The sequence below is a fragment of the Littorina saxatilis genome, linkage group LG1 (genome assembly GCF_037325665.1).
Source record: "Littorina saxatilis isolate snail1 linkage group LG1, US_GU_Lsax_2.0, whole genome shotgun sequence".
In the NCBI taxonomy this organism is placed as follows: Eukaryota; Metazoa; Mollusca; class Gastropoda; order Littorinimorpha; family Littorinidae; genus Littorina; species Littorina saxatilis.
This window is the reverse complement of record NC_090245.1, coordinates 14186800-14206799: the sequence shown is the minus strand read 5'-3', so window position 1 is coordinate 14206799 and position 20000 is coordinate 14186800. Positions and strand designations below refer to the sequence as shown.

General features: G+C 41.6%; 2 protein-coding genes across 4 annotated transcripts in view; one reads left to right on the top strand and one right to left on the bottom strand.

Annotated features, from left to right (window-relative positions):
• LOC138962441 (inositol 1,4,5-trisphosphate-gated calcium channel ITPR3-like) overlaps positions 1–20000 on the bottom strand; it is a 210817-nt gene that overhangs the window by 126851 nt on the left and 63966 nt on the right. Inside the window, exons 3-5 of the mRNA XM_070334254.1 lie at positions 5154–5278; positions 3947–4033; positions 2798–2875 (exon numbers count right to left, since the gene is read on the bottom strand). Coding sequence (XP_070190355.1) covers positions 2798–2875; positions 3947–4033; positions 5154–5278 — 290 coding nt within the window. The remainder of the gene's footprint in view (positions 1–2797; positions 2876–3946; positions 4034–5153; positions 5279–20000) is intronic.
• The window catches only part of LOC138962415 (DBH-like monooxygenase protein 2), a 17644-nt gene continuing 5712 nt past the window's right edge, over positions 8069–20000 (top strand). For 2 of the 3 annotated variants that reach the window (XM_070334234.1, XM_070334221.1), the window contains exons 1-7: positions 8069–8246; positions 11469–11670; positions 11951–12083; positions 13463–13597; positions 14257–14439; positions 15087–15247; positions 15736–15982. In XM_070334234.1, the coding sequence (XP_070190335.1) occupies positions 8197–8246; positions 11469–11670; positions 11951–12083; positions 13463–13597; positions 14257–14439; positions 15087–15247; positions 15736–15982 (1111 nt within the window). In that variant the 5' untranslated portion in view covers positions 8069–8196. Of the gene's footprint in view, positions 8247–9690; positions 9862–11468; positions 11671–11950; positions 12084–13462; positions 13598–14256; positions 14440–15086; positions 15248–15735; positions 15983–20000 lie in introns of those variants that run through there. The other variant, XM_070334229.1, reaches the window with a different exon arrangement.

Genomic DNA, 20000 nt, shown 5'->3' with positions numbered 1-20000 from the left:
CTTACTTTTTTCAGATTCAAATGTTTTATGCAGGCAATGAAACGCATGACTGGTCATTGTGAGCTATATTTCCGTATACCTACTCTAAGTCAGACTAACACTGTGGATGACGTACCAGGCTGTTTGTAACAATAATGAGCCAAATACACATTTGTATTACGATTATCAATTGCACCGTAAGACAGACAAAATCGAACGTGTTTGTTTGCGATAATGCAAGTCATTTCCAGAAGGTGTGCTGTTCTCATGAGACACAATGTTCAACACCCGCCGTCTTCGTGTTCGCAGCAAAAAACATGGGAGTTTTAATTGAGTGTGATCATCTTCGCCGTGTTCAAAAGCTTTGCTTTTATTGACATTAGAAACATCGAAGCAACAGTTCTGCATTAAACTCCTTACACTCTGTTCAACGACAGAACTAAAATCAAAATTGTAAATTCGGGGCTTTGTGATATTAGTTGGTCCGTCTTCACAGCCTAACAAATTTATCAGATGATCCTTATTTTTCAATCCACAGTTCTTAGCTCGGAGCTGGCTAGGTAAGTACTTATGGTGATAACGCCTTGCTTCGAAATGACAAACGAGAGACTGCGAGTTAAGGGTGTGTGTCCAAAGATAAGGGCTAAGACCACAGAAACCCATTCATGAGACAGACGACACACACAGACAGTCCGGTTTTCTGTTATGTGCAGCCGACGTTGTAATGAAAGGGTGTGCACCTTAAGCTCTGGCCACACTGACACTTTTCTTTCTGAAAATAGAACTGTAACTGTCAGTCCCTTTGAGCCAGGGCGCAGGGAACAAATCTAACTAAGGCTGAAAGTCAAGCCTCGCTTATCTATTGGTCTATGTAGATCACGCCCCTACACGACCGACTTCCAAAAAGTGGCAGCGAAGTTTTGAATGCTGTCTGCTCTGTCTGTTGAAATGTCTAGGTACTACGGAAGAGGTCTTCCTCGACGGAAACAACCTATAAGTCAAGCCTTATTCATCTTTTTTTTTTCTATGTTGATCGACCTTCCGGGCCGACTTAAAAAAGGTGACAGCAACGTCCCGGGTTCTGTCTCAGCAGTATAAAAGTGCCTTGGTAAAAAGAACAAGATCATTATCTTCAGAACCTTTCCAATTCTTGTCCTGCATCGTATCTATATATTGGTTTGCGTCGCACTGCCCACCACATGTCACCCCCACCCCACTTTAAAAAAAAAGGCGACACCGATGTCTTGAATACTGTCTGCTCTGCATATAATTGTCAAGGCACTGCGGAAGAGACCTTTATCTTCAGAAACAATCCATGTTGTATCCTGCATCTATTTATCACGGGTCTACGCAGAACTGCCCCCCCCCCACCACCACCGAGCCCCCCCTCATCTTCCCATGACCGACTTAAAAAATAAGTGACAGCAATGTCTTGAATACTGTCTGCTCTGCATTTAATTGTTCCACTGAAGATATATTTATCTTCAAAACCAATCCCTTCTGTATCCTGCATCTTGTTTATCTACGGGTCTACTAGAACTGCTCCCCCCCTCCACCTCCACCCCTCTTCCCATGACCGATGTCTTGAATACGGCTCTGCATAGAATTGTCTAGGTACTACGGGAGAGGTATTTATCTTCGAAAACAATCCATCCCGTCCCGTGCCCTATATCTTGCCTCTCTGCTGTTCGCCCAGATTCGCTTTCAGCAGAAGAAGCGGATTCTGAAGGCAATGGTGGGGGTCAGAAAGTGAGAGACGGGGAGACACCTTTCCCGTTGGATGTCAAAAGTCACGTGATCAGTGCTGACGTCGAGACCAGATATGGCGGCCAGATTGGCTCGACTCGTGTAATCAAGGGTAACCATTTCCTTTGTTCCGTTCCCACGCGGAAGAAATTCGATTACAAGGGTACGGCGCTAATTCAAAGGGAAGATTTTTTTTACGCGATGTCAGAATGAATCAAAGCAAAAAGGCAGATCTTCGTCGGCGGAGGCTGAGGACGTTTATTACAAGGGACGCGGGAGCAGTTTTCAAACCTGCGTAAATTGAATCAAGGGCGGGGTATCGGTGTTAATTATGCTTCTTACGTTTTCTCTTTTTTTTCTGGGGAGAAAGAAGGATAGTGTTACGTGACTGTCGTTATATGGTGTAAAAACGAAGGTGGTTGTCTCTCATGTGACAGTTAGTGTCCAGAACAATCATGTCAGAATTTAGAAAGGAAAATCATCTGCCTCATGGTGTTACTTCAGCTGCTTCAGCCTTCTTGCTCAGCCAGTCATCCATTCCATACTGCTACAACTACTTCACTATTCTAGCTCAATCAGTCATCCATTGCATGGCATTACGGCTACTTCATCTTTCTTGTTCAACAAGTCGTCAATCGCAAGGTGTTACACGAACTTAATTATTTTTGCTCATCCAGTCATCCATTACATGGCATTACAGCTACTTCATCATTCTTGTTCATCAAGGCATTCATTTTATGTTTGTGACAGCCATTCCATCAATCTTGCTCAGCCAGTCCTCCATCGCATGGTGTTACAAGAACTTCATTGTTCTTGCTCATCCAATCCTCCATTCCATACTGGTAAACTACTTCATCATTAATTTTTGCTGATCCAGTCATCCAGTTCATGCTGCTGCATCAATCTAGCTGATCCAGTCATGCATTTCATGGTGTTACAGCTTATTCATTATGTTTGGTCCTTCACTCATTTATTTCATGGTGTTGCATCAATCTTGCTGATCCAGTCATGCATTTCATGGTGTTACAGCTACGTGATCATTGTTACTGAGCCCGGTGTGTGCGCTACTCACCATCATGTTGTTCTTGTCTTTCTGGCTGGTCTGCGAGGTGCACATGTGTACGTATTTGTTCGTGAAGGCGTGCTTCAACTGAAATATATTACAGATTATAGCAGTAATGTCGTAATATATTTAAATTGCTATGGCATCATCATCGTCATCATCATCATCATCATCATCATCATCATCATCATCATCATCATCATCATCATCATCATCATCATCATCATCATCATCATAATCATCATCATCATCATCATCATCATCATCATCATCATCATCATCATCATCATCATCATCAACAACAACAACAACAACAACAACAATATCAATAACAACAGCAGCAGCAAGAGCAGCAGCTACTGTTTGATAAAGATCACTATTAACACTATCACAAACAAATGTGTGCTGAATTCGTATTTGAATGAAATTGGTTTTTTGTGCCTTACATATATCATTTGTTATTTAGGTTTTTGTAGGTCAGTTTATCCATTGTTCTTTGGTGTGTACATTGGGATTGGCTAAGTGAACAAAAGATCACGGCACACTTTTAGTTGAAACGCCTTCAAAGCATCCCGTACGGTCTTTGACTTTGCGATCATGCCACCAAACATAAACGATAAACACAAACCAAATCAAAATACAAGCAGTGGAAAATTGCTGTCTCCCCTCCTGTCCACGTTGACTTATACCCCCATTCCACACATCCGTTCTAGGTCCCGTTCCTGTTGCGACCAAGGAACGGCACGGGAATGGGAGGGATCGGGAGGGGACCTTAATGGAACGCCAATGGACGTTGACGGAACTCCTTTGAACGGTAGGAACGGTAGGGACGGGTGAGTTCGGGCTACATGTTCAAAATTGTAGCCATTCCCCGCCCGTTCCAAATGAACGGTAATGGAATCTTAACACGTCGGCAACGGAACTCATGGATCGTTAATGGAACTTAACGCAATGGTAACCCAACGCTAGCGCTCTCACACACTGACTTGTCATACCCGCATTCCTCACATCCGTTCTAGCTTCCGTTCACAGCCGTCCTGAAGACGGCTGCCACCATGGTCAGACGCTGCTCAAAAATGCCAAAAACGGCCGTTTGTGCAGCGTCTCATTGTTGTGGCTAACGGAAGCTAGAACGGTTGTGTTGAATGGAGGTATTACCTGTACAATCTCGCCGTATCTGACTCTCTTTCCCAGCTGTCGTTTCTGCTCTGCCGCGTTGTCCGCGTTTTCTGCCTCCGCCGCAAGCTAAAACACAATAAGTTTAAATCAGAATGACAGATACCACTTGCATAAAAAAAGATGTTAGTAGCAATAACGAATCAAAAAACAAGAAAGGTAAGTTGTTTCAACGTTTGTTATTGACAAAACAATACGTTACAGTCCCCAATATATCGACCCAACGGTCTTTTAAGTGCACAGACAAACAATTAGTAACAAACACTTAGCTTGATGGAATGTTCGGCCGCTTGCTGCGAAGTCAATAACAAACTGTCCAACAACTTAACTTTCTTGGGTTTTTTTATTCTGAATTTTGGAACGTTGGCAGTCTCTTTGTTTTTGGATTAGCAATAACGGTGTTATCATCATCACAAACACCCACAAGAATAATATATCATTTGACGTCTGCCATCGAGAGGAAATATCCTCCTTCAAATATCAAAATATATTCGAATCTGTGAAAGTGGAGAGAACAAAATCTCGAAGCACCAATGTTTTAACTAAAAGTTATATCATCTATCAACAGTAACGAAATAATAATATGAAATTAAAAAAAAACACGTTGATCTCCACGTTGTCCTCGTCACTGTTGATGTTGTGCGTGTGAGACTCACACCTCCCCTTCCCATCTCCCGAAAATACCCACAAAGAACGGATCGACATTTTGTGTAAACATTCAGTTTGGTCAGCGCATGGAGTGTATGAGGATACTCGAACAGTAGAAAGAGAGGAATACACATCGATACATGCGAATGCACACACTAAAACAAGAAGAAGAACAAACTGCTGAATGAGGAACAATGTCAACATTTGCTCCATGAGTTGTCAGTCTATTGTACAGTGTGGTATCTATCACTGAAAAATCAAATATATAAGAAGGTTTGTGTGTGGATAAAATAGGTGTTTATTTAGACAAAAATATGATTTAACTTTCAGGCAATTTTGTTTCCAATATATTGATTGACTGTTTATATTTTATATAACAAAAATACATAATGAATGAGTTGTTATTGATATTATAAGATTGTAAAATAAGGCATCTCCGTTTGTAAGCCTTAATATTTCAGTAAAAAATCTGATTCCCAGATTTAAAAAAAAGTTATTATTATAAAAAAATTTCAAACTAAAAAATCAACACAGAACCGACCTTGGCTTGAAGCAGGAGCCCTTTCTCCTGAACCCCCTCGCCAGTGGTGGCGGCCTGAGCGAGCCATTTTCGGTACTTCTTGTTGAGCTTGTAACGGTTCTGTATGCACACTTGAAAGGTCACAGCTGAAACAAACAAACAACAACAACAAAAGATAATTAACTCGTGTAAACATAAACTTGAGAGCCGACAACAGTGAAAGGTCCGCTCCTTCTCGTGCAAGCGATCACGTTTGTTTTCAGAGACTGGTTCTAACGTTCTTTTCTTTCTTTGTATGGTGGCCGGGTAGCTCAGTTGGTAGAGCACTGGACCATTGATCATAGGGTCACGAGTTCGAACCCAGGCCGGGACGGACACGGGTCAACTTTACTCAAAGACAGTCTCCAAGTCCCACTGTGGTGACACGTAAAAGCCCTTGTGTTCTTGTTGGTGGCCGCTTTCACCTAAACATGCACACACCCGGGTAGCGCGACTCTGGTTTTTATTAATTTTTCTTTTTCATTTTATATTCTCTATTATCCCAATGCTGGAAAATTTGGGTCGCTTCCTCCCAGTGGAAAGCTAGCAGCAACAAGAGTCGCGCTACCCAGGTGTGTGCGTGTTTAGGTGTAATCAGCCACCTGCACTTATGGCAGAATGACCGAGGTCTTTTACGTGCCACTGTGGTGACACGGGGGTGGGGCATGGATACCGTCTCTGAGTCTGCAAATAAAGTTGACCCGTGTCCGTCCCTGCCGGGTTTCGAACCGGCGACCTTAGGATCACAAGACCAGTGCTCTGCCAACTGAGCTACCCGGCCCCCCGGCTAGGATGAAACTGGGAGGAGGCTACCGGTACCTGAATGTCCCAGCAATGGAATAAAATGAGATTGAAATACATGGAACAGCATCACCCTGCAACTTGAACACATTGCTAAATGTACAGCCTGTATGCTCTCTATTTCGATTAGGCAAAAAAAAAAAAAAAAAAAGGTCTGTTTCCGGTAACCCGACCGACCCTAGTTTTTTTCGCGCGACCCTAGACTTTTTTTTGGCATTTGGGGAAAAAAAAAAAAAAAAAATCCTTGGTTTTTTTGGCAAAATAACGTAAAAATATGGTTTTTTGGAGAAAAAAAAAAATGCCGACCTACCGACCCTGTTTTTTTGGCCTATGTTACCGTAAACAGACCTATTTTATTTTGGGCCTTAGGAATGTTTATGAATTCTTTTTGTAAATCATATTCAACCCTATGTCAATCTTCTAAGGTAATCCAACAAAAATGTCCACTTATGCACAAGAAGCAGCCAGGCTGTCAATTCTTTGTATGTGTCCAACTGAAAGGGTTCTCTCTTCTCCCACTTCTTATCTTGAGTGCTTATTACTTACACTTCTCGCAACTTACTTACCCCCCCTCCCCCACCAACGCCTTCACCCCTATCCCCCACACCACACCCCCTCCGCCTCTGATCGCACAGCTATCAAAACGTAGCACCAGTAGGCCCAGGGATGATTGAAGTGATGGAGATGGCGGTGAAAGGGAAATAAAGAATTTACGGGGGCGGTAAAAAGCGACGGACTGACAAGTCGCCATAATGAAGTGTGCTTCCTGCCCCAGAGCGCAGGACCGGAAGTACTAGTTTTCTATAGATCGATGGTGAAAAAGCGAGCGGAGGTGAAAGGCCAACCATCCTCTACCATTCATCTTGCGGTTTTTTTCGGTGTTTTTTTCTGATGGTTGTGTGTCACTTCTCAATCGTGTCTTGTCGTGTCCGTTTTATTTATTTTTATTTATTTGTTTTTATTTCATCTTTCTTTCCTTACTCCAAGTAATAAGTAATAAATTTCGCTCATCGTTTGTTTCTTCCGGGCGAGTATTTGCTGAGCCTTGCACAATATGGGATATTGTCTTCTTCTGTTACAAGCTTTACTCTGTGTTGCCATTTTCTGGGCCACACACTATCTTTTGCATCTCTCTCTCTCCCTCTCTCTCTCCCTGGACGTGCAGCACACACACACACACACACACACACACACACACACACACACACACACATACAAACACACACACACACACACACGCACACATTCACACATACACACACACACATACAGACACACACACACACACACACACACACACACACACTCACACACACACATAAGCTTTGCTTTCACAGTGAAGAATTGCGAAAGAAGACTACCAATGACCTTTGGATAAAAAACTGATAGAGATATTAAGTTAAACTTTAAAAACAATCAAAACAACCACCCTACCATCTTCTAAAAGCAACCCAATCCCCACCCCCGAAGTAAAAAAAAAAGATAGTAAGTGTGCCATTAGTATTCCCGTTTAGAAATCACAATCTAAAAGACCGTAACTGAACAGACTGGCTCTTTACCGAGACCTCTATTAAAAAAAACAAATAAATAAATAAAAAAATAAAAAAATAGTGTGCCATTTTATTATTATATAGTAATCCCGTTTAGTATTTGACACACTGGATCTTTACCAAGACTTCTGTAAAAAAAAAAAAAAGAAAAACTGATTCTCACATAGACACAATCCTGAACAAGCGGGCTTCGCTCTGTGTTCGAAATTCGTATAGCCGAGTGAATAAATAAAATTCAAATGAGGTTTCCCTACAATGATCTATTGCTAAAAACACAAGTCAAATAATGCCATGTAAACATACTGTACTATACGCGAGAGAGTACCTTGCACTTAAACTAACTCCAACGCACACTCCCTGACGAAAACTGGGTCACGGCTTTCTCTCTCTTTCTCTCTCTCTCTTTTTTTCTTCTGTTGAAAAAAAAATGGAGGGAGTAATAAATAGAACTCTTACGAAGGCGCACGTGAGTATGAAATGTCAACACCGACGAATTTACGGATGGGGTGACATAGGTACAATTTGGGTAGAACTGCACCCTTGCATTGCTGGTGGTGGACGATCCTCCGTGTTGTGTAGATTGTGTAATCCGCCCTGCGAATGCCGCATGAGTCAATTATATTTTTTGAATCGCAATATTGTGTTGATTGCGGGTTAAAAGTCGCGTGCGGTTGATGATCAGGTTCAATAGTATCAGGCTTAACATCTGTGGTGCAACCATGAGGTATTTCAATATTTTATTTTTTCTTACAATCGTTCATGCAGCGCCTGGCTGTTTGTTACCAACGTGTTTAGCTTAAACTGGATCTTTGACGATGATTTGTTTTCTAACACGGGACAGTTATGCTTTGCTTCTGCTAATTAGTTACAATTTTATTTATTATGTAACATTTGGTATTCTACACAATTACTTTTTCTGCAATGATTTTTCTTATCTCACAAAGAATAGTGTGCAAAAGGGAATCCTGTGTTTTCTATCGTGTTCAATATACATTTTGTTTTTGTCTATGTATGTATCGGTCTGTTGATTGATTGATTGATTGATTGATTGAGTGATTGATTGGTGGATTGATTGATTGCTTGATTGATTGGTGGATTGATTGATTGATTGATTGATTGATTGATTGGTGGATTAATTGATTGATTCATTGACTGAGTGAGTGATTGATATATTGATTGATTGATTGATTGGTTGGTGGATTAATTGATTGATTCATTGACTGAGTGAGTGATTGATATATTGATTGATTGATTGATTGGTTGGTGGATTCCGTTTTTTTTATTCATTCCTTGTTTAGGTATTGATTTACTTACTAATACGCTGGTTCGCTAATAGTGTGTTGATTAGTGTTGTTGAAGTTTTTGTTGAACAGTTCTTCAGAAACATGTTGATGATAAAACATTGTAAAGACATTCGTAGAAACACTTTTAAGGAGTAAATGAATGAATCAGTCAATTAATCAATCGATAGAATCATTTATGAAGAAAAGGGGATGAATGCTTACTTACAAATTCTTCAACGGAGTAAACAGCAAATCAATCACTTGGAAATGTCATCAAAATAAAGAGCTACAAAACAACGGCACACAATTTAAACACTTTTGTGGTGAAATTTATAAGAGTAGATTTGCCTAAGAGCTGAAGGTTACTTTTCAGAGAACGTTTGAACGCTAGGTCAAGTAGAGTTCTAAGGCTTTTTGTTTTGGTTGTTGTTGCATAATCTGTACACAGGAAAACTCTTTCATTCTCAAATGTAAGCCGCCTTTTATGTCGACTCCTGTAACGTGTAGAAAACTTTCCCAAAGAGAAAAAACACACACACACACACACACACACACACACACACACACACACACACACACACACACACACACACACACACACACACATTACCACACTTTCTCTCCTTCTCAGTCTCTCCCTCTCTCATACACAGACAGCATTATTTTTGTGTAATTGATAGACGTGTACCCGCACAGCACAAAGCGAGACACTATTCAACTTACACAAGTGTTGTTTTGACCTGATTTATTCCAACACCAGATAGGGCTTCGTGGTTCACTAACTCAAAGGCGGATCCAGGGTCTTAAACATTTTTGCACAAACTTGAAGGCGCGAAGCGCCTGAATTGACAGGGTGACATAGGTACAATTTGGGTATAACTGCACCCTTGCATTGCAGGACGATCCTCCTGTGTTGTGTAGATTGTGTAATCCGCCCTGCGAATGCCGCATGAGTCAATTATTTTTTTAAATCGCAATATTGTGCTGATTGCGGGTTAAAAGTCGCGTGCGGTTGATGGTCAGGTTCAGGCTTAACATCTGTCGTGCAACCATGAGGTATTTCAATATTTTATTTTCTCTTACAATCGTTCATGCAACGCCTGGCTACCAACGTGTTGACCTTAAACTGGATCTTTGACGATGATTTGTTTTCTAACACGGGACAGTTATGCTTGGCCCTTTAGCAAAAACCAGGGCGTAATTTGCTTGTTATACTAAACAAGAAAAGAAAAAAACATAGACAGCCGAGTTTCGAAACTCTGAAACAGTGAAAGGGCAATATGCAAACAACATGGCTGTATTGTGCACACTCACATGACGCTGACGGAATAGACCTAAAGATAGAACTGAAAAAAGACTGGCGCTGAAGTGTTGCTTTCAATCTTAAACCTCGGGTTACCCAAAGGGGCTCCGCTCACCTAATTTTATGTAGCTTCAGCAGGACCGACGACGCACTGCAGATTATCCCAGCCCACGTTGCATGAAAGGGAAACAGGCCAAGTACTCGTCATAATCTCTATCGCGGCATAAATAATTGGCAGTGCGTCGTCTACGCCGCTGAAACTGCGCAGGTATATTCTGCCCATAACCAGAGTAACTGACAATGGCTTTAACATTATTTTGCATACACGTAAGAAAGCACAGTACTGCGTGCCTCTTGAACCCCGTCTCTTGGGTTGATTGATCGATGGATGGATGGACAGAGCGGTAAATGGCGACTAATTAATCGATTAATTGAAAAGTTTGGTAACGATCATTTTTTGGGGGGGTATCTCATCGTTGAAAGAATAGCTTCAAATCCGATCTCCCGCCCCCCACCCCCCATCCTGTCCCCCCTCTCCCACACACGTTTTTTCCTGTTTACATTTGGTTAAGTTTTGGCTAAATGTTTTAAAAATAGACTTGGAATCGAAACGAGGGTGGCGATGTACGTGTGTGTGTGTGTGTGTGTGTGTGTGTGTGTGTGTGTGTGTGTGTGTGTGTGTGTGTGTGTGTGTGTGTGAGTGTGCATGCAAGTATCTGGGTCGGTGTAGAGCGATTCCCAGAAAACTACTTAAATGCCACATCTTCAGGAAACTTCACATACAGATTTTTCCAGATAATATCCCCACATCATTGTTTCATTTTGTGTTATAAATGTATTTGATTACAGCATACCTGGCTTTTTGTGTATAATGAGGTGGCACTCTCACGCCCTTAGTTTTCCATCACATTGACTGACATTTTGGTCAAGCAATCTTTAAAGGTACTGAACTTGTCAAATCCAGGTGCACGGAGCCCCTGGGGCTTTTAGTCATACCTCAGGCAGCTATCCGTTAGAAGAACTACTAAGTTTCATTGACTTGCACCCAAAGAGTCAAGAACTGCGATTTTTTACGAATTAATTTCGTACTCGGACCCGGCTGGTCTTGGCCTATTATCGGATCTAAAACAAAAGGGAGGCCGGAAACACTCAGTTGAATCGAACTCCGACCTAACACCACGCAATAACTAGGTTAATTTATGCACTCGCGTGAACAAGAAACTGTAGAGCTTCACAGATGTCGTCGTTGGGTAGTTTTGGGTTTGTTTTACTACCATAGGAGGGTGTTATTAGACATTAGATATTCCGTATATTCTTTTTATCCTGTCAGTAGACTGATTTCACTTTCTGCTCCTTTCAGTCGGTCGCTACTCGCAGCAATCCTGTGTCTCCTGGCAAAGGATGGCGACGGTTATGGCATTTACCAGAACAGAATTCCTAACGGAGACTCTGTGCCCAGTCCCTGCAACCCTAACGTCATCTGGCGCGGTGTGGGCCATCTAAACGCTCAGGGAGGCGGTATCAGGAACAAGTTTGGCCTGGACTTTGCCGCTGCTGGACATGTAAGTAGTTTATGTTGAGCGATGTTTTCTTACAAAGTCATTCGTTGAAAGAGAGTTATGTATTCAAAGAGATTAATTGGAACTGTGGGCCATCTCGACGCTAAGCGAGGCGGTATTAGGAACAAGTTTGGCCTGGACTTTGCCGCTGCTGGACATGTAAGTCGTTTATGTTGAGCGATGTTTTCTTGCAAAGTTATTCGTTGAAAGAGAGTTATGTATTCAAAGAGATTAATTGGAACTGTGGGCCATAACTAACAACGATATATTGATGTCGTGTCAGACCTGGACCAGAGAGCTGTGTCAGAAGGATTCAGACGAGGACGGCAAGACCAACGGTCAGGAGCTGGGGGACCCGGACTGTACCTGGACTCCCAACAGTCTGCCTCCATTAGACACTGGACTCTCGCATCCTGGTCAGTGTATTGTACTATGTGTACTGTAGTCTTGTGCAGTGCAACTCCCTCTCCCCCCTTTTAAATTCAATTCCATTCAAGTCCATTCAATAATTCGATTCAATTCAATAAATTTAATTCAATTCAATTAATCTGTATTATGTGATTGCAACAAACAGAAATGTTCTTTTGGCCCGTGTAGGAAATAACATCACATAAAACCACACTCTCAAAACATATAGACACATAAAAGTACACATCAATACACACATAACCCGAACCACACATATCCATACCCGCACCCTCCCATACATCCTCGTTCATACTCTCGTTTATCTTTTATAATGATAAATACATTATGGTTATTAGCATTGCCAGTCAACTTAAATTAAAACTCAAAATAGGATATATGCAAATGTCTTCTTTGAAATACAATCATAAGGTAGGCAATAAACGCTTCTTTCTGTGAAATGCAGTCGATATCGAACATTCTCTCTCTCTCTCTCTCTCTCTCTCTCTCTCTCTCTCTCTCTCTCTCTCTCTCTCTCTCTCTCTGTCTGGCTGTCTGGCTGTCTGTCTGTCTGTCTCTCTCTCTCTGACATTCACCGTTGTAACAACCATCTGTACGTTATCACAGGCATGGCAAAGCTTTGTTCATCACATCATACAGGTTATCGCATATCTTCAACACTCAGTTCCTCAGTCCATCATGCCCAGCAGCCTTGCGTGCGTTTAGTTTCGTAAACACAGACACCACATTAGTCTCAGAGAGATCACGCTGTTCCGGCGTCAGCGTCTGACAAAGTGAAGAGCAGTTCTCTGTAAAGTTTCTGACATCACAGACCCCTCCCCGCAATTAAGACCTTGAATTTTCTGATTATCTGTTCATAACCTCTGTTAATTTACCTCCGAATAAGACCCGATGTTCTCAGGGTATTGAAGGACTTTACAGGGAGGGTTCACTGTATAGAAAATCGAATGCTTGTGATGGAATAGATTTGGGTAAATATGCACTTAAATGTTTCTTGTGCGGTGCGTGCGTGTGTGCGAGTGTGAGTGTGAGTGTGTGTGTGTGTGAGTGTGTATGTGTGTGTATGTATGTGTGTGTGTGTGTGTGTGTGTGAGTGGGTGTGTGTGTGTGCGTATGTGTGTGTGTGTATGTATGTGTGTGTGTGTATGTGTGCGTGTGTACGTGCGTGTGTGTGTGTGTGTGTGGGGGGGGGAGGAGTCTGTCTGTGCGTGCGTAGGCGCGCGCGTGCGTGACTGTGTGTGTGTGTGTGTACGCGCGCGCGTGTGCATATGCGTCTGTGTGTGTATGTGACCCGAATGTACTAAAGTCGCCAGGCCATTACAGAACAATTTTACCCCAATACGAATAACGATGCATGGAATTTCCTCAGCGGTGTGTGAGCCAATCGACAGCGAGACCTGCAAATCCAAAGCACAAGAAGGCGGCCTTTACCTCAAACAGGAAGAATGGATAGCCGATGCTTGTAAATCTGGCACCTTTGAATGCCCGGCCACCAATGCGGCAGGTACGTCTGCTGTAACTTAGTTTAGATGGTTCTTCTCTTTGTTGTGATTAAAGTTGCAAAAATACACGATTTTACCGGGGGATCTCAAATCCGCCCAGCTGGAAAGGGGCACCTGGCCCTTTTCAGGGCTAGGGAAGGTGAATGCAACGAGGGGGTGGGGTGAGTGCGGGAGGGAGGGGGGGGCGAGAGATATTCACCGCTCATATAAATCTGGCCCGAGAAAATCTACGATCCCTAAGATCTCGCCCCTCTTTGACCAAAAACAGTTGTTGGTTACGTTGATTGTTTTTATTTTTAGAATTCAAAACACAAGGAAAACTATAAGAATATCTCCAATTGTACCTGGTTTGACTTCTTTTTACTACAATATATCCATTACCAGCACTCACAGTCAATCCTATCAACGTAATTTCTCTGTAAAACAAAAAAACCAACTCTGTTATGTATCTTCTTTGTCCATTTCAAAGATCGATCGATATAGCGAGGCTCTGGTGAATGCTTCGTATAACTTCAACGGGCCATGAACAGCTATGCTATGCTAACTTGATTTTTCTATCCCCAGAACTATAGTCTATTTGGGACATAACCAGATTATAATGCTTAGGCCATGAACTAACGGTTCTTGTTTCTTTTATTTCGGCATTTCTCTCAAATCACAGACGTCGAACGGCTGACGTTCCAAATCCCTCCCACCAAGGTCCCCAACAAGGTCACCTCCTACATGTGTCAGACGTTCCGCGTCGATGATGTGTCACGTGATCGTCACATGATCGCCACGCGAGCCATCATCAACAACACAAATGTCATGCATCACATGGTTCTCTTCGGATGCAGGGATCCCAGTGAGTTGATGAACGTTGTTAGCAATCATTATGGATTTCAGTGGGGTTTTTTTCAAGTAAGCTTATGTTTTTTAATAGACGTTTTTCGAAAATAACTGGAGTTCAGTGGTTTTTTTTCAAGTAAGCTTAGCGAACACTTCTTGTGATCAGCAAGCCATCCGTGGCAATTCGTGGCTCAGATGGTTATATTTTTGACAGAAAATGGTATCATATCTAGTGCACACCGCATATCATACACATCGGAATTGGTTTATCGTGCCGATCGCGGGATACAGCCCGTCGGAGGCGTGGAGAGTGTTCCGGATGTTGTGACATTTGACTGCAGTTTTGAGGGGAACCTACTCTTCCAGATACCCAAATCTTTGATGTAGACTATTGCATACATAAATAAATGAAAAGCAAAGAATGAAATCAGAGAAAAAGGCTTTAATGTGAATACTCTTTTTTCCGGACACACCCATTCTTGACTAACATTACAGACACACCCATTTTTGCTTTATATTTCAGACACGCCCATTCTTTACTTGTATTTCAGACACGGCCATTCTTTACTTGTATTTCAGACACGCCCTTTCTTTACTTGTATTTCAGACACGCCCATTCTTTACTTGTATTTCAGACACGCCCATTCTTTACTTGTATTTCAGACACGCCCATTTTCGACGTTCCCTACGAGTGTGGAATGTCCCCCGGCTACTCGTGTGGTTCAATCCTCAGTGTGTGGACCTTAGGCTTGGACGGGGAGTGTTTCTACGACCTGTCGGGTATCAGGGTGGGGCTTAACGGTCTCAAAGTCCTCGCTATGCAGGTAGGCGGTGATGTGTGTGTGTGTGTGTGTGTGTTTGTGTGTGTGTGTGCGTGTGTGTGTACGTGTGATTGTGTTTGTGTGTGCGTGTTTGTGCGCATGTGTGTGTGGGTGGGTGTACGGGGGTGTGTGGTGGGTGGGTGGGTGCGTGCGTGCGTGCTTGCGTATGTCCGTGTATCTGTGTGCGCGTGTGTCTCACAGTTTAAAACATTAACTAAACGATAGAATGTAAACATTATTCTCGCTATTAGACCGATCAGCTCAATATCGCTCAGTCAGTGAGTCAGCCAATCAGTCAGTCAGCAGTTAGCATACCAGTCAGTAAACAAGCCAGTCAGTCGGTCATGTAATGTACACATTTAATGTTATTGAATTCACAGTATGTCGAATCCCTTTGGTTCAACATAAGTCGAAATAAACAAAATGCAAGTTGTTGCTTTTTGTTCATATTCACCGGTCCAACCAAGCTTCTCATCCCATCTTATGTGCAGTATCACTGGAACAACCCCACGCAAGAGGACAACTACATGGACAGTTCTGGCATGGAGATGTACTTTACTCCCAATCTCCGTGACTACGATTCCGGCGTCGCCATGTTTGGCCAGGAGTCTATCTTGATCCCGCCATATTCCACAGGAACTGACGTCACTGGCGAATGCACAGAAACCTGCATGAACACTATGGTGAAAGGGCAGGGAATCAACATCACATACGCCTTCAATCACATGCACTACTTAGGTTGGTACAGGTGTATCTCATTATTTAGTTTGGTACAGTTGTATCTCATTTTTACATTCAGTCAAGTAATGACTGAATGTTTTAACAAGAGCGGAGAGCGAGGTTTGTCTCCAGATGTATGTGTGTCTGTCTGTCTGTGTGTCTGTGAAAAGCATTTATCAAAAACTACCGAACGGATTGTTATGACAATTGGTACAGACATTTTTGAGAGCATTTGCTAGGAACATATTTGCCGATATTTGATTGGGCTATTTGATGACATCATATTTGCCCGTTTGCAAAAGTTGAGGCTGGTACTCTCACGGCTACAATTTTTCATCAATTTGTTTCAAATTTTCGTTACATGATCCTTGTCTTGGTTCGTACTATATGGGATTGCATTTTTAGCTTGGTACCTTAAAAATTCGTTCATAAAATGTCCACTCAAAATTAGCTAATTTGTTTGATTTCTTCAAATTCGATATTTGAATCACAAAGGTGATATCAGTGTATATTGCTAATCTGATAGACACGTGGGGGAATCCGGGGGTTGTGATTGGATAGACTCACACAGCGCGATTCCGATCATCGGACCATATTGTGCAGGAAGTTGGCGAATATGCTTTCCTATTCGCAATAACAAAGACGCATGTTTCCGGGGGTTTTCGACGTGTATGAAGCACACGCATACCTGGCCCGGTTTGTTTCTGTGACCAGTCGACAGACGTTGCAAATTGATTTTTTTTTGCTTACCGTACATCAAATACATTCCGTGTAAAATCCAGTTGAAGTTCTTTAACGGGCAACAAACCTTGCAAAATTCAAGTAGCTGCATTCTAGCAGACGGTCTTTCTCATGTTTCTGGTAACATGGCTAAAAAAAATAGGGTCGGTAGGTCGGGATTTTTTTTATTTCTTTTTTTTTATATTTTTTTTACCCCAAATGTAGACCAATAAAACTAACTTTAAAAATCGCGCAAAGAGACTGGATTCACTATACATAGAGACAAGACACTCAACACATTTACAAATCGTCAGCGGACTTTCGTTTTCACACGTTTTTGTTGTTCATTTTCTCACCCTGTCCTTTACCACCAAAACAAAAAATAAATTTGAGTTTGGAAAAAAAAAGTTTAGGGTCGGCGCCGAAATTTAGGGTCGGTCGGGTGACCAGACTGAACAGACAAATTTTTTTTGGCCTTAGCACATAATCAACAAACTCTCCTTTCTCTTTGCAACGTCCATTGTATGCAATGTTGAAATGAAGTTACCGGTCTGAAACATTTTGTCGTTGACTTTCTTCTGAGACAATCCTTGTTCTCTTATCATCCACAGCTTTACCGCAGTCTTCATCACGCGAATCACTATCCCCAATAGAAGTCAGACTTTCGAACAATACATAGAATAATAGGTAAGCAAGCATGATACGTGACGTCATATATCACCTGGCATATTGACGTAATGCCAAACATCCGGTTATCTCGTGTCATCTCCGTGATACATGTCCGGTGTTTTTTTCAATGTTTGGTGTTTTCCGTGGATACATGCTCCAAGGGATATAAGCACTGAAACCGTCGTCTGCAATAGGCAACATGGACCATTCTGGTAGTTGTTGCTGACAAAAGCATGTTTTCAACACAGAATATTATGCCAGAATAGCAATATAAACGCTATTGTGTTTTCAGCGTAGCAATAGGGTCCGATATTTAGACTTGAACACGTATAATGCGACTCGTCTTCGACTCGTCTGCAATATATATATGTCTCGTCTAAATATCGGACCCTATGCTATTGCTACGCTGAAAACACAATCACAGTTAATTCTGCATTGCCTCATGTATCCAAAAATATATAGTTTTGTTGTGTTTTGCTGAAAAAATGGGCTTAAAAGGAAGACAACCCTTAAATAGTGACTTTCTTTATTGTTGGAAAAAGACACACAAAGTTATCATTTCTCTATTCCTTATCATTTGCTGATTCCAAAAATATATAGTTTTATGATGTTTGGCGCTCAAAATATGCTTAAAATAAAGAAATTCCTTGCAAGGAAATTATGCTTTATCAAGCCTGCATTGACTTTACACTCTGTTCAGCCGTTCAACGTCATATCGAGTCTGGAACACGCAAATGATGTCATATTGAAAGGCAAGAGATTATGACATCACCTTTCGACGCTCTTTCCCCCAGACACTAACTATTTTGTCTCAAGCTTATTTTTTCTTCTCAAAACTATCCTCTCTCTAGCGATCAGAATGATGTGTGTTTGGTCGTATACGGGTTTGTGTGCGTGTGTGTGTGTGTGTGTGTGTGTGTGTGTGTGTGTGTGTGTGTGTGTGTTCGGAAGGTAAAAGGAAAGCGGACGTATTTCAGCGTGCATTCGCTTGACTGAATGGTTAATCACGCCACAGCGTTCTTGTTTTCTATTGGTACGGTTGTAGGCCTATTTTATCCTTAGCGGATTATGACTTTATTCAGTTATTCTGCAGAAAAACAGAAATGCTGGAGAAAAACTGTTTGTTTCTGCAGGATTTCTGCTTAATGTCATCTTTCGCGAGAGCAACGTTTTTTTCCGCAGTAAAACAGTTTTACTGCAGTAAAATTGAAATCAAGAATGCTGCAGTAAAACGGTGATGTTGTTTTACTGCAGAAAACCTGTTTACACTTTTTCTGCAGCATTTTGTACTGGCTCATTATAATGTTGGAGCACGCGAGCCCCCCTCTGTCGAGAGATGGACTCATCCAGAATTACCAATAGTTACAAACTATTATACTATCCCAGGGGGCGACGAATACATACGCTACTTTACAAGGTCGTTCGTTTTTCTCCAGAAAAACTGTCACAGACTATTCTGAAGAAAAAGTTAATCGCAATAATGCTGCAGAAAACCAAGTAAACATTATGCTTCAGAAAAACTGTTTTACTGCAGTAAAAAACGTTCCTTCGGCGAAAGATGACATTATGCAGAAATGCTGCAGAAAAGACAGTTTTTCTCCAGCATTTCGGTTTTTCTCCAGAATAACTGAATAATGTCATAATCCGCCAAGAGCCAGTACAAAATGCTGCAGAAAAAATGTAAACGGGGTTTCTGCAGTAAAACAACAGCACCGTTTTACTGCAGCATTCTTGATTTCAATTTTACTGCAGTAAAATGTTTTGTTGCAGAAAAAAACGCTGCTTCGCCGAAAGATGACATTATGCAGAAATGCTGCAGAAAAGAACGGGTTTTCTCCAGCATTTGTCTTTTCTGCAGAATAACTGAATAAAGTCATAATCCGCTAAGGATACTATTTCACTGTTTAGGTTGGCACAGTTTTATCTCAATATTTAGTTTAGTACAGCTGTATTTCACAATTTAGGTTGGTACAGTTGTTTCTCACTTATCAGGTTAGTGTCTCACCATTTAGCTTGGTACAGTTTTATTACACTACTTCGGTTGATACTGTTGTAGCTCAGTAGTTAGGTTGGTTTTGTATCTCACTGGTTAGGTTGGTACAGTTGTATCTCACTGTTTCAGTTGGTACAGTTGTATCTCACTGTTTAGGTTGGTACAGTTGTATCTCACTGTTTAGGTTGGTACAATTGTATCTTACTGTTTAGGTTGGTACAGTTGTATCTCACTGTTTAGGTTGGTACAGTTGTATCTCACTGTTTAGGTTGGTACAGTTGTATCTCACTGTTTAGGTTGGCACAGTTGTATCTCACTGTTTAGGTTGGTACAGTTGTATCTCACTGTTATGGTTGCTGCAGTTGTAACTCACTGTTAAGGTTGGTACAGTTGTATCTCACTGTTATGGTTGCTGCAGTTGTAACTCACTGTTAAGGTTGGTACAGTTGTATCTCAATATTTATGTTGGTGCAGTTGTATCTCTATAATTAGGTTGGTACAGTTGTATTTCATTATCTAGGTTGGTACAGTTGTATCTCAATATTTTGGTTGGTACAGTTGTATCTCACTATTTCGTTTGGCACAGTTGTGTCTCACTGTTTAGGTTGGTACAATTGTATCTCACTGGTTAGGTTGGTACAGTTGTATCTCACT